This window comes from Coturnix japonica, chromosome 1, assembly GCF_001577835.2.
Source record: "Coturnix japonica isolate 7356 chromosome 1, Coturnix japonica 2.1, whole genome shotgun sequence".
In the NCBI taxonomy this organism is placed as follows: domain Eukaryota; kingdom Metazoa; phylum Chordata; class Aves; order Galliformes; family Phasianidae; genus Coturnix; species Coturnix japonica.
Genome location: NC_029516.1, coordinates 53,455,128 through 53,470,911, shown reverse-complemented (window position 1 = coordinate 53,470,911; position 15,784 = coordinate 53,455,128). Strand labels below are relative to the sequence as shown.

The 15,784-nt window shown below is 39.9% G+C and overlaps 1 protein-coding gene across 8 annotated transcripts in view; it reads right to left on the bottom strand.

Moving 5' to 3' along the window:
- Nucleotides 1–15,784, bottom strand: part of FGD4 (FYVE, RhoGEF and PH domain containing 4) — a 107,669-nt gene that overhangs the window by 40,098 nt on the left and 51,787 nt on the right. For 4 of the 8 annotated variants that reach the window (XM_015866274.2, XM_032445548.1, XM_015866302.2 and 1 more), the window contains exon 2: nucleotides 253–417. In XM_015866274.2, coding sequence (XP_015721760.1) covers nucleotides 253–417 — 165 coding nt within the window. Of the gene's footprint in view, nucleotides 1–252; nucleotides 418–6,563; nucleotides 6,658–8,270; nucleotides 8,333–14,604; nucleotides 14,907–15,784 lie in introns of those variants that run through there. The other 4 variants (XM_015866281.2, XM_015866292.2, XM_015866327.2 and 1 more) reach the window with 4 other exon arrangements.

Below are 15,784 nucleotides of genomic sequence, written 5' to 3'. Positions count from 1 at the left end.
GGTATATCGATACCAGCTTTTATTTTTCAAAACCATATTAGTTACTAAGTCTAACCTTTCTTCTAAGAAGCTTTTTCAGTGAAATATGAATTTACCAGATTCAAAACATTTACAGGACATTCGTATTTCTGTGGCCATCTTTTACCCCACTGTTTTCTCTGTGAGAAGTACTGCCCTTTCAAAGTGTTCTATTTCTATGAAAGCATGAGTTGAATCACATATTACCTAACCAAAGTATTTGAGACTACTTACCTTGTGGCTTTGGATTTGAGGCTGAACGTGGGGACTGTTTGACTGGCACACTTCCATTTATTCCCTGAGCCGCTTCATTGTGTACATTCTGCTCGACTAGCCTGGTTGTGGCACTTGTTGGACAAGATCTCGACAATATTAAGGACTTTGGACAGATGCTGCTGCCTGAAAAACATGTTCAAAAAGCATGAGTTAGAAACAGAATTAAATGCACGGTAGAATGATTATATACATGTATATTAAGTGCTGCTGCCTCTCTACAGAGAAAATTTGAATGCTTGTCTTCACTTCGAAGCATCCCATTGTAAAAACAGAGACTGCCTCCCACTGAGATTTATTAAATTGTTTAAATCTTGAAGAGTTGCATATATAAAAAAATATTTCCCCTGTGACTATCCCAGGTTATTCTAGAGAAAGCTTACAATCTCTAGCTGCCTTCTTGCTATCTTTATTATCAACAGGCTTGTTTAGGAGAAGAAACATTGAAAAAACAGCATTTTTGTTCAGCTGTTCAATTTGAGTATTCAGAGTATTCACAAAATACTATGCATTCAAAACGTTTATTTTTCTTTCCTTTTGGAGACAAGAGCTACTAATTACATCATTAAATATGAAAGCAAAGCAAAAAGACAGTCGACATCTCTATTTCATTTTGTCTTTAGCAGAGTGGAATTTATTTCACCTGAGAGAATGCTAGCACGATGCCATTTGTAAGAGAACTGGATGAGAAAATAAAGGAAAACATATCTGAACAACAGAAATTGTAGTAAATGCATGTATTGGAATGTACTCACATAGGCCTAGACTATGCACTTTGGATGTGCATGCGTAAGTTATTCATTCTGTAAATATAATTAAAAGACTTAAAATACTGCTGTGAAGGAACTCGGTATCTCAATTAAGTTAATGTTCCTCCACTTCTGAATCAAAAAAATCCACAACTTTGTGGGTAGGAACAAGGGATGGGAGAAATATCCACTTCTCATTTATTGCAGTGTTGCCTTAATTATTTCCATTTTAACAACATAACTATGGCAGACTTTGAACACTTACATTTATTGTTTTTATTTGTTATCTCATTTTTATCTTTGCTTTATCTTTGCTCGCTTCCACTAGCAGAAACGCAAGTATAGTCGAGGTTTTGTTTACTCATTTCCAAAAAAACAAATTCAAAACCCAGCCAACCATTCAATGCTCTGTTGTCTTCTAAACAACTGATCTGCAGAGTCTGGAAGCACTGATCTAACACATCTTCCTATCCCAAGGCAAAATCCATTATATATCAAGCCATTCCCAGTAACAGTCAAGCACGCTCATTAAAAAGCAGTGGAAAGGGATTCCAGAGGTATTGCTTACCATTGTTTAAAGGTCCTTCAGTACCATGTAGATTTCAACAATATTCTAAAGTACTTATGTTTTATTAGAAGCTCAATTTCTTTTTAAGCACTGAAGTAGCATTTCACCAAGAATCTGCTTTTGCAAACACAGAGTCTTGCAGAGGTTTATGCTGAGATCAACAACCTGCCCATACAAGGCACTGGTACTCATATCACAACATGCACAGGACATTTGTGGCTGCAACATGGCATCACTCCCCCTTCTATTTCATTCAGTTAGCAATGCATCTCCCAAGAACATAAAGGTGTCTGCTCCCAGATGATTATTTAATGAGGCCCACTCCACGTGGATGCTTCTCAGACACCCACGATCTCAGACAAATTCTTCAGCTGTGTTTCCTTGGGTATCTCCATACACAGAAAGCCATCTTGTACTCAGCAGTAGGAACTCTGCACCAGCTCCTTCCTCGTTTCACAAGGATTCACCTTGTGCCATTCCTGCCTCTCTACATAGAGTGGAGTATTGAAAGCTCTTGGACAGACTAAGGAGATGGCACAAGGCTTGTAGGAGCAAGTCTTTGTGATGTTCATCAAACAGCTGAATTTCTCTCCACCACAGAATCATATTGTATCATATTGTAACTGCTCACACTTCAACTTGGAAATCTCCAATTTAGAAACAATTTGAAGAAACAGCAACTTCTGGCAGGATCAGTACATCCCACACATTATGTAGGCAATTGAAACATATGTTAGAAATCTACATTCAGATCAGTCTTCTAACTCTGCGATGAGTGTGAAAGCATGACACCCTACAGCTTTATGAAAACTGTTCAGACTGTAGATTTGACAGATAACACACTTCTTCAGGACCTCTGGCTCCACAACTGCAGATCAGTAGAAGGCATATTGTTAACTGTTCATGCCAAGAATGGAAATCTCCATCAGAATTGTACCTTGTTATTTATTAAAAGGATTCTCTAAGAAACCAAGGTACTGTCAGGGTCAGAATAGGAACGTGCTTTATACACACAAACTTATCTCCATGCTTTTTCTTGTTTAAAGTTAACACTCACAATCAGATACAGAGCTGTTGCTAAACAGAACAGTTCAGTTCTCTGCCTCTCACCTTGTCACCATTTAGTTCAGCTTCCACTCCTTGCTATGTCTCACCCCAGGCTTGGAGGGGAGCACCAGCACTTGTACAACCACACAGTGAGACAAGCAGTAAAAATGACACAAAACTAAAGATGGATCACACAGATGGGGTCACTGAACCAATGGCCATTCCAGCACTGCTGGCTGGCATAAGGGAAGAGGCAGAAATACAGCTGGACTTCTTTAACAGCCCCTACTTACTATCTTCAATTTGTTCTTGTTTGCATGAGCCATTATACCAGCAATTCACTCTATCTAGGAGGTGTATTTCCTACAGACTGACACACCACAAACATTTAAGACACATTTTGAACTTGTAATTCTGTTAACCATCTCACATCCTCAGTCCTCAGTTTTGAAGTGTAATATAGCCATAACAGGATAAATAAAATATGTTCAGCTTTCTTCATATGGAGATATGGAAAGCTGGAATGGAAAAAGGTAACCTAACTACGAGAAGTTACATTCTTTGGACAAAAAGCATTGTTTTACATCCCTGGTAATCTAAATCCTGGTTTCTTTGTCAGTGAAAGATGATACCTTCCAGATGATGTAGGAAAAATAAATAAATAAATAAATAAATAAATATCAGAAATACAGGAATATTCACTACAGATATGTATCTAGTAGCAAAGGTTTGGAAGTATATTATAAGCAAAGCTCCAAATACGTTGTTTTCAGTGTGTGCAAAAACACCAAATGCTTTACAAGCAGTGGCCTGCATTTCATAGAATCACAGATGTTGGAAAAGACGAGTACAATAATTTAGTTCAACCACCAGCCCATCCCCACCATGCCCACTGACCACGTCCCTTAGTGCTATATCTACAATCTACACATTTCTTGAACACCTCCAGGGATAGTAACTCCACTTCCTCCCTGGGCATCCTGTTCTAATGCAGGACCAGCACCTGGTATTGTTAAAGCTCATTCATATTTCAGTAGGGCTGTTCAATTCTGTCATTTAAGCAAGCAGTAAGATAGTCTACACTTCAGAAATGCAGTTGTTCTAAGTGCAACTTAAAATCCAATTGTGTATACAAAAAGTCAGACATGCAGCAAAAGCTTACAGATGCTGCTGGGCTGAAATAGATTCCCATTGTGATTGATTCTGATCTGATTAAAGAAGCACTCACGTGTTGCTGTGGTTCTATGTGTTATAATAATTGAGACATTAATTGAACTCAGAAATGCAATGAGCAATGAAATACTAGACAGTTCCTGTGTTCACCAATACATCTCTAATACTCCCTCTTTTAATTGGGGACAATTAGATACAATGAAATGAAGGATTTAAAAAAAATTCAATGGGTTCAAGCAAGAATGCGAGTGATAAAGCAGAGATAATAAATAACTAACAGAAAAGAGAAACACTCCAAATCTGACGAGCACTTAACTGTTTTCTTCATAATTTACAAGAAAACTGGAAGATATTTGAAGCTAAGAAACATTATCTAATTTTTCAGAGCATTTTAATTAAAAATAACTTGGAGTTGTGAACATTTAGCCAGCTTGAAAGGTCAGTAACATGAAAATATTGCTTACTTGTATTCACAAGAGGTTAGACTAACATTTTCACATTGTATAGGTAGTTCATCAGCAGTCCCAGCTTCACCAAGACAGGCTCAACACCACTAGATTTTCTATCATATCTGGTTTTACTCCTACAATCACCACTTAATGTTTTACTGCCACTGTGATCTTACTCTTGATTGTACATTCTGAATGAAAGAAATGCAGCATGTTTGTATGTAAAGCAAGCCTATAAAGGAAAAGCTTATTCTCCTGTGACTATCCAGAGGCAAAATTTAAGTCTCAAAATAAGTTTTACTTTGTTTCAAATGATGTAACTACATATGCAACCCGTGTGTTACGTTCCCAGGATAGCAGCTACAGTCTTGCCACACTTTCTTATTCAGCGTCCAGGCAAAGCTTCACCCTTGCTACTCGCCCTCAACACACACGGAGGTGCAGCTAATATTCTCCCTACTGAACTTGTAAGAAAAACATCAGTTTAGCCACAAGAATCTTGTCTTACAATCTCCTGATCAGTTCAAAATAGCACAAAGTAGCGCTGACACTAAAAGAGATTCATTCAGCCCTCTCACACACTCACTGAACACTGTGGCAGGGCCAGTGTAAGGACAAGCAGTTTCCTGGGCACAAACAAGAAGGCAGCTCAAGAACTCTTGCACAGGGAGTTATAATAATAGATTTGTTGAGGCCTGAGCAGGAAATCTAGCAAACCAGGTCATGGATTTTACCCACAGTTGTGCCCAACCCTGCCCTCAAAACTAATTTTCTAATAACTTAAACGGTACCTACCACTCACGGGCTTGTCCTGCTTGTGAAGAACACATATCAGACTATGAGATACATACTACTAATTGCACACCCAAACATGTTTTAAGAATAACTGCTTAGACTAACCCAAACTATGTAAATTAGGAGTATGGAAGAGAGTAGGAAGTATATATATCAGAAGTTTAGAATTATCCTTGAAGGGTGGAATCTTGGCAAAACTTAGGAAACAGTTCAGGTTTTAGTAAAAAAAGTTGTTCAGATACATATAGTAGCAAAACAGAAAAATACAGAGATTTTTCTTGCAAAGCAGTTCTCCAGACAAAGGAAAAATATATAGATATATCCTAATTTCAACAGAAAAATGTAGATCACTTTCCAAGAACAAGGCTTTTATTTCTGATATCACTGCATGGAGACGTTCCCAGGATTAACAAGTACTTTCACAACATATGTTGCAAGGAAAAAATCAAACTACATGTATTACTTGTAGACAGCAAAAAGTGTATTGATATTGTTTAATAAGCTCTGTGAATGCTCCACAATATTTGATAAAGAAATCAAAGAGATGAATCCTTACTGAACTTAAAACTTGGACGCCAAATATATAGGTCACTCTGAAAGTAATACCTCCTATTGATTTCCATCTATACTAAAACAGATACAAAGAGCACAATAACACTGTATCACTGACATCCACCTCTGACATTGTGGGCCAAGATAACAAAATAGGAGGCAATACTTTTGGAGCAGCCCTCATCCTTGCCACACAATACTTCTTGGGAATCAGAAACTATTCAGCTTCTTTCTAGCTAAATCAGCTTACATAATAACGCAGAGCTGAGGTTTCCCGGTTACAGTATACACAACACCAAGTATCTGAGCCTCTTACATCCAGCTGAGCATACAGGAGAACAGAAACAAACTTCAGAAAGTCCAACCATGCAACACACAGAAACAATATTCTAATGAGAAAAACTTCTTTGACTTTTGAAATAATTCCACTTCCAATACACTAAAGTGGGTTATACAGAGTGTTCACAATAGAACCCAATTCAAAGCAGGTACACACCCGTTCCAGATTGGTCCAAGTCATGTCATCGCACTGGTCCAGTTTGTGGGTGCTGATGAGACTCAAGCATTCCACAATGCTGTTCATGTGCTTTCTTAGATTCTATGGTTGTTCTGGTTGGAAGAAACTATGCGTCTTTCCCATAGTAGTTTTTTAGTTTTAGACTGAAACGGTGTTTACAGTATCTGCCTGCTGAACAGCTAGAATTTGCCAGGCTACCACAACTGTCAACGCCATCACATTCTAATAGGTTACCTGCCTTAAGAATCCAGAGCCTGGTCTTTAAAAGGAAGCACTAAATGCTAACAAAGTAAGATTTAACATCAGCAATCTCCTGATCTCAGCCTCAGATGCCGCATATTACACAAATTAAAGGACTGAATGGTGAATTTCACATTCCCTACAGATGCTGTGCCAACACTGGCTAATGCAGGCAGACTCACCATGATGTAGATCTGCCTCCCTGTCTGGCTGTGATCTCTGTTCTTTGAGCTCTGATCTAATAGCAGTTTCCATGAAAGCAGGCCTGTGCATCTGCTGTGGTTTAGTAAAAAGGAATAAGAAAGCAACTAATGAGGCTCCCTCTTAGCATTTGTCTATATTTTGGATTAGCACAATAACATAACTTTCACTGCTGGTGCCCTTCCAATAAAATGAAAAGCACTGCACAAGACTTTGTTTCTGGGCTCAGTCCAGGAAACAGCCATTTGATTTCCTTAGAAAAAAAAAATGTCAGTTTCTTCATACAACATGCAGAGATTCCAATATAACCTCATTAGAAGGGCATGCTCTGAAGTAAGGAATGCGGAGATGCAACATGAGGAAAGGGAATGCAAAGCAAGTAAAAAACTACTTTGAGCTTGCAGAGTCTTTAAAATAAAAGTTAATTTGATAGAAGTCCAAATGGCATATACTGTCAATGCTATCTATTTGTGTAAAATACAGCAGTAAAAAAAACAGTGAATGACTTCCAATAATGGTATTAAAACCCCACCCTGAGAATGAGCCTTTGCAGTCATCAACTTCTGCACCTTTTCCCTGCTGGACCACTACTATCCTAAGATTATCTACAGTCCAACAATGCTGTCTAACCAGCCATACACTGAAGGATACCACAGATGAAAATGATGCTGAAGCACCTTAGGAGAGGAGGACTGCTAGAGCTGAGGTTACTGATGGCTGCAGGGATGGAGAGTTGTAAAAGCTGCAAATCACTGAGATAACATTAAAACCTATCTCCTGGCCATGTCTGCTGTGGTTTTCTGCTCCTCCATCTTCCCCCATCAGAGGGATAAAAGACAGCAGGTCTGTGAGCTGTGCTACTGACCAAGCAGCTGCTTCAGAAGGCAGGACCACAGACACCTGCATCTGCTGCTCTCTCTTCCAAAAGAGAGCAGAAGGGCTGAAGGGAGAAGGCAGAAGTGCCCAATTCTGGCACTCCCTGGACTGGATGCCACTGGTTTAGAATAAGTTGCTGACACATGGCTTGTGGTTTCAGAAGAGTAGCTTGCAACTGAAGTCCTCGGTCAAAACCACAGAATGTACTTCATTAAGGTCCTTATGAGTCACATTTACTTACAAACACTGGTTTTGCTGATAGCAATTGTAAATCAACTACCAGAGAGAAGCGGCTCTTCAGCGAACTCCAGATAAATGTACAACTTCAGTCAGAGCTCAGAGCAAAATCAATTCAGTTTACAGGAATCGGAAACTGCTCTTTCACTTACATACTTAGATCCTGTGTTACGGAACAATCCCTCAAACTCTTGCTTTCACTTTCTATTTGAACATGGGATTATCAAGCCCAAAACCTATGCAGAAAACACAGAGTAGTGTTTTTTTACCTTTAAAATATGTAGCAGTGTAGAGACTTTGTTATCATTTGTTTTTCAGAAAATAGCATGAATAGAAAATAGTCTATGCAGTTTGAGCCCCTTTTTTTCCTTCTTCTTGTCCCAAAGGCTATCTCCAAAACTCAAGGGTTACCAATGCCTCTGACAACTACAAGTGGACACACACACATACATAAACAAAACCACATCAAAAAAGAAAATATATCTATTAATCTGCAGCAATTTCATCAGACCAGGTTAATGCAGAATAACTTGATCCTGAAACCACATTCAGCTATGCTGCTGTTACTGTCTCACCTCTACCTTAGATAATTTCAGGCAGCTTCTCCCTCCTTGTTACTATGGCCTTTTGCTAGTCTCATAATACATGATAGCCCACACCCAGCTTGGAACTCCTCACACAGTGAAGTTTTACAGTCCTGGGAGCTGACTGACTGCATGCTTCCACCTCGTCCCTGTAGCGACTATGGTAAAGTTGGTGAGCCATGTTCTAAAGGTCACTTCCTTCCATCCCTGTTCTTGTGACCTTCTCACAGCTTCCCACGTATTTGATGAAGGAAGGGGCTGAGTAAGGTTTGTGTGCTGTTCTCGAGTTCCTACTGTATTAACAGCCATTGTCATGAACTCAGCCACCAGAACAGGTTAGCAAGAAGCACCTCTGCTGAGTTTTCCCCAAAGCATTTTTTCCTTTTATCTTTCTTTGTACAACTGTGAGGTGAGAAATGTCTCCCCAGCAACTGCTTTACTAAGCAGCGACATTTTTTTTTGCTGACTTTTCAACTGATATCAGCATATTCTACACAGATGGCAATCATTGGTTTAAAATACCATGAGCTCTTACTTAATAAGGCACCCCATTTGCATATGCAGATTCACCGATCACTGAACAATCACTCATCCAAATGAGGGTTGTGACACTGAGACCTAAATGTTTCTTTTGCTTTATCTGCCTAGACTCTGCCATGTGGTATATTTTCCTCCTGTTACCATATGTAAGATAACCAGCATGACGTTGTACTAAGCAGCACAGTCTAACCCTTCATATTAAGGAGAGCACCTGCAGCAGTGTTGCAGTTGATGCCCTGGTTCCTAATGACTTTCAAGGCAAGACTGGATCAGGCCCTGAGCAGCCTGATCTAGCTGTGGTGTCCCTGTTCATTGCAGGGGAGTTGGACTAGATGGCCCTCAGAGGTTCCTTCCAACTCAAAAGATTCTAAGTATGATCTAAATTCAAACCATTTTTATCATTGTACTCTCCTTAAGAAGACTTCTCTGACAATTCAGTCATGGAAATTTTATCTTCTACTCTGCCCAGGTATCTGTGCAGTTATTTCATATTGATCTCAACTTAGAGCTACTTTAGAAAATAGACATATGCTTTGAGACAAACTCAGCTAGTTCTGTTTCTAAAAGATTAATTGCTAAGAAAACATTTTTAGAAACAGGATGCTGAACACCACAGACCCACAGGAAAAAAAAACAGAAAACAGTCTAATTACAGTAGGCTCAAAGTATAACTGACATCTATTACTTCTGAAGATCTGAGCACATGCTGTGTAAGTATACGTGCTAACAGCATTCGAGCCATTTAAATGCATAAATACATATGTATTTTATCTGAAATGCAGAATGGCCAAAGCTCCAAACAGAAGTCAATTGTTCTATACCAGCCAATAAAATTATCCCTGACAGAAGATAGGAAGTACTTCCCATATCCAGCTGCTGAGGCAGTCACAGTATATCAAACCAGCTTTGACAGACCAAAACCATCCCAGAGCCAGCCAGCTTGGACATGAGTTGTTCTACCCACTCCCCTCCCTCCCAGCTGCCTGCTGCCAGCGCTTTCTTTGCACCAGCACTGGCATGCATCTAGCTTCAGGATACAGTCCGGAAAGGTTAAGCCATCAAAAATGTAATCCCACCAGAAAAACAGCAGCTACTAGCTCTCCTCCAGATTCTTTCATTCACCTCAGATGCACTGGAGTTTGGGCAAGGATGCAAATGCAAAAGGAAAACAAGACTACTTTTTGAGAGGAAAGTAACCACTAGATAATGTTAATTCTACTGAATCACTTCTCAGATGTTACAGTTGGAGGAAACAGGAGGGAGAGGGAATAAAAATCAAAAATCTCTTCTCTAAAAATACGTGAGTCAAGACTTGAAATAATATGCTGTAATTAAAGAACAGGGTGATAACTGCACAATAGCACCCCAACAGGATACCAGGCACACTTTCCGTTATTTGAAAGGTTAAAAATATGTTTAAAACTGTGCACTTGATAAAGGACAAAGAGAGGATGGAGAGAGAGAAACATGTGGCTGCAGTCCCATAAATAAGTACCAGCAGTGCAGCTGCACGCTGCTCCAGCTGTTCAGCAGAGAACGCTTTTCCTCCCCGAAGTGAGGGGCACGCAGCCTGCTGTCAGCCTCCCTGAGCACTCCGACCTCCCTGCCAAGTAATTAACAACCGTCATCCACGAGACAGAGAAAAACAAGCAGCTCCCTGGGAATGGCTCACTGAACCAAAACAGAAATATAAAGAACCAGAAGCTGGGCACTTCACAAGAATTCAAGCACTTCCTGCTTTTGACCTGGTTGGGGGGAGGGTGGGGGGGGAAGAAAAATAGTAAGAATAGCCATGAAAAGCCTTGTTTAAGTACACTTAGAGCCTTGGAAATATTTAAGAAGGACCTTCCTTGTGCAGCCTCCTCAGAACCTGCTGTAATTATGACAGTTTGTATGTGGTATCTTGCCTATAAAGAACATGACAGAGAGATCATAATGCTAACTCACCAGTTTTTAATCATCTTTATGAAAAGATGCATATTGCCTGAAATCCAAAGGCATAGAGCCTTAGCCTTACACTGCCAGCCATAATTCCTGCTTGTGCTGCTGGTCACAGAGCTCCCTTCAGCTTAACAGACCTGCATATCACTGCTATCATCTCTTCAACATCATATATTTTATGCTATGAAATAGCCAAGATAAACAAATCCACAGCAACTTCATTTATTTCTCCACCTTCTCTTTTCCAGAATTCTATTTAAAATATATTTAAAATAATAATAATAATAATAATAATAATAATAATAATAATAATAATAATAATAATAATAATAATGGCTATATGATGGATTTAAAATGACATATCATAAAACTTAATTTGGAAAACTATAATACTATTCTTCAGGAAGACTGGGATGAATATTTACCATTCTGTCCCAAAAAGTTCAACAGCCAGATGACTGTTTAAATCACTTCCCCATCTTTGAATGCCCAAATGGATAGGAAATGCTTTAAGAAAAGGTCATGCAGAAGAAAAAAAAACATTGAACCCACCAGAACATCATCAACAGAAACAAATGTAAAAGAGCCCAAGTTCTGTCCAGAACATTTGAAGGCCATGGCAACTTTTCACATTGCACATATTCTGAAAATGAAAATGTTTATGGTCTCAGGACAGACCGAAACGGGCTGCTCAAAACCAAACAACAAACCCATAAAGAAGAGAATGCTTTATCCTCTCGTTCCCACACCATCCTTTGAATTCCCACCGCTTACTTCTTACCAATTCTAATACTTGGATTTAACTCCAGGCCAATGGAATCCCAGCAGAAAACAATACTCTTTTTATCACACTCATTTTCTCCTGTGTGTGAGCTGAAATGGCTTGGGAAAGTCTAAGAGAAGGACTGGGCAGCCCCTTGGCAGCATTTTTCCATTTGATCAGGTGAGCTGCTCATGGAACTGCAGCCCTACCATGAGGACTCCTATGTGACACTTATCAGTTTTTCTTTAAGTCTCACTGTATGGCATCAGAAGAAAGAGTATAAAAATATTCATTAAAAAAACAAAATAAAACAAAAAACCCTAAAACTGACAGCTTGCTGCTGGGGAAGAAAGTCTTGCAAACAAAATCTATGAAATTGATCCTCATAAAAACCAACCCATAAACAAAAATCTCACAACATTTGTCTAAGGCTAAATGTTTCATTACTTTCACAGTGCAAGCTTTGGCAGCACTCCAGGCTCTCTCCACCTTTTATGACCTTACTCAGTTGTTGCTCCCCTCCTTCTTTTCCCTTTCTCCACACCTCCCTCCCATCCAACCAAGTGATGCACTGTTCTTGTATAGGCTTCTTCACAAGCAAGTGAGAGCAGTGACAATATGTTAAACACTTTTACAGCAAAATAAAGCAAAGATTGTGTTTTCTAACAGCCTACTCTTCTCCCTGTCAAGTATTGCCCATCCAACTGTTTGGAACACTGCATTTCCACTCCCTTAAGGGTTCAGTCCTTTTGTCTTATAATGATCATAAGCCCAGAGCAGGCAGGAAGGATGGGGGAAAAGAAGCGTGCCATAGCTAGTTTGTATTTTTAGTGAAGACTCAACAGTTTCACTGGGTTTACAAGCACTGACGTAAACCATCAGGCTGGGTTTCTCTGTTTACATAGCACCTAGCACAGAAGAGACTTGCAGAAGACTCCTGGGGCTGCAGTAGTAGTGCAAAGTGAAGTGATTGTGCTAATGAGAACACCAAGCTCTCTGGTGACTTCTGTGGGTCACAGTGTCATTGAACTTTTAAGATCACTTTGAGATCAGTTTTTCAGTGATGCTTTCACCTAATAGTGAATATAAAGAAAGCCATGAAGATCCTTTCTTCCAAAACTGAAGCTTGAGAAAAGGTATGTTCTATAAAATTCATGTATTGGGCCTTCAATACTTGGAAGAATTCTCTTGCTTAGCCTATGGGCCACACTCTCAACTCTGAGTTTTTGACATTGATGGAGAAATGATTAAAGTGATGTATGAATTTGCATCCCTGACTAGGCACTCTCCCTTCTGGCTCAGCGATTCCGTCTCACCCACCTCTGACTATAAGCTGGCAGTGCTTCAGCAAGAGACAGCAGAAACAATAACTCCAAATGTCTTTCTGATGCAATATAGGAATGTCAAGGGATATTTGTCTGCTTCCTTTCAAACCTGCACGGACTGGAACTATTTCATATCACCTTTTCTATGCATATTGTCTATGTACTTTGGTCTCCTGATACCATTCTGAAAAGGTTATGCTATGAGGTACCTACATGCTCTAGAAGCACGCTGCTAGAAGCTCCTTCTGCTTGCCCTTCAAGCAAGATATTTGCAAGAGAGTCCACTACTGTGCTAACTGCTTTCACATAACTTTTAACCAGAGTTAAAGCAAAGATACTGCCTGAAAAAATGCCACAATCTCTGAATATACTCAGATATCACAGCTTCACCAGCGTCCTTTACATTCAGATTGTCACTGTTGTAAGCAAGTATACTGTAGGCCTCTTCCAAATGAAATCACCAAATATAAGCCAAAGGACAAAAAGAAAGACAAGTTGTAATACCAGAAACAGTAGTCATGGCACCCCACTGAGCTTCCTGAAAATCCACCAGGGTTGCATGTTGCATTTACAGGACGAGAGTATGCATACACATCCCAGAAAACTGCTCTTAAGGGAAAGACTTGTGGGGAAAAAAAAGCTTCCTACAACCATATGTACTTTCTTCTCAGGATTCAGAAAAGTGATACACAAAGAATGAGGGTAAAAGTCTGATTCCCATTCTGCCAGGTGGTTATCAATATCTAGTGGATAAAGAGTAATGAAACAGGGAACTGGGATAAAATTTGAAAACAAGTGCTCTTTGTAGGCATGAAAAATCAGATGCCCATCAGCAATGAAGTCAGGAGGCAGAGACATTTGCATCCATCTGCTCCAAGCTTCTCTAGCAAATCCCTCAAGTTTACCTATGCAATCATTCCCTTTCCTCTATTCACTCCTAGAAGGCTTTCCAGAGGGAAACTGGTACGCTGATCCCAAACCTCCCACAGTCATATTTCACCTGCAGCTCTGTGGAGAACTGAAATAAAAATATGTAGCTGTTAGGGCTGATTATAAGCCCTTTTATTTCAACTCAACCTAAGTTGAAATTTTCTCAGAACTAGAAAATGCAGTCACACGTAGGGGAGAAATTTCAAAAGTATTCTTAGAAATTAAGTTAGAAGCATATTTGCAGTGCAAAACCTCACACCTTTCATCAAAGGGTGCAATAAGAGAAGGAAGAATAAGACAGTACTCTACTCTGTACACTAGCAGTAGTGTAAGTGAAAGTTAAATGGATTATTGCAGGATCACTCAAGAAAAGCTAAGCATGTCAGAAGTGTACACTTATTTCCTATAACAATGAGAGACAGATTTCAATTGCTGATTCACAGAAGTGAGCTATAGAAACCTTGCAGCTATGAAAAGATTTCTGTATGTCTGGCAAATGCGTCAGAAGTAGAAATAAACATCACAAAACTGATTTGCTTTAGAAAGTCTCTAGCTGGTGAAAGCAGCTGCAGAGTGAGCCAAAAGTAACAGTTCCCCGTGTGGCAGACTTACTGGGCAAGCAGCTCAAGCAACTGCAATCTCATTTACTCAGAAAAAGAGCAAAAAGACACAACCACATTCCAGTTGTATTGCCTCACAGCAGCTGGATTTTAACATGTTTATTTGCTACAAGGCACCCCTCTAGAAAACCTGACTTGTGCCTCTGGCCAAATCCCCCAAGCCTTGAAGAGATAAGGTTTAACAGAAGCATCCCATTCAATCTTACCTGGTTCAGAAGACATTTTTTTTAATTATTATTTTTTAAAATCTATTCCGGTACCACTGCACGAGGAATTGCTTTCACAACAGTAATAACCCTATGGCATGTTCCCATGCATCCTATTTACACAACTCTAAGCAGTCAGAAAGGACTTCTTGCAGCGTTTGCCGGCAGTTTACAGGCCGGCTCTTTCAATTATGCTGTGCTCCTCCTCTTTGAAGGCCAGCCTGTTTTGAGAGGAAAAACGTAAGCTTGCAAGCCAGTCAGCTCAGAGAAAGGACTGAAGCCTGCTCACTATTAAAGAGGAAAAACAAAGAAATCAGCTTATGTAACGACACACTGCTGGAGAAGGGAGGAGAGAGAGGAGGAGGGACAACTGTAAATTGTTTTGTCTAATGCCCCAGCTGCTGCTATGAAAGTTTTGCCTCTATTAACTGCATTGCTCTTTGAAAATAAAGCAGTGTCAAGGTTAAAGGACAAGCAGTGACTCTGCGGTTGGGACTTCATTCTCCATTTACAGCACATTGTGCATATTTCTAGCAGCATATTTCCCTGCTTAGTGTGTATGTAAACTTATTCCTAGAACAATGTAAACACGATGTGCAGGATGCTGATGCAGTGACCAAAAAAAGCCTTCTTTTCATGAAGAATGTTATCCCGCTTGGCACAGACTAAAGCTCCCTGCAATCACTTGAAACCAATTTTTAAATGGCACAAAGTGGATCCTGTGCCCGAGGGTACAACACAAAGAGATTACAATGAATTCAGAACTGTGCAAATGCAAACTTTCAAGAAGTGAAAGGACTAACTGAAAAGAGAAGTTACAGCAAGTAGCATTTTGTTGTTGCTCACATGTGAGCTCTCCCATCACGTGGTCACAGGCTGGCACGCAGTTATACGGGGAGGAGAAAGAAACTAGGATTTATAGTCCAGCCCTGTCAATTTGGATAATATGAATCAGAATGCAGCAGCCAGCTCTTCATTCACTGCAGCTGAGGTCACCTCCAACCACAGCTCCAAACCGCATCTCCCTGCAGCCCCTTCCTCCAAGGTCCACTCCTAAGCCTTGTGCTGAAGGATACGCACAAGCGAGCCTCTGCAGAACTGCTCTGAAGGACAACTACCAAGGGTTACAGGGAATGCACTTGCAAAACAAACCATTGTTATAAATATCTGTTTTTCACTG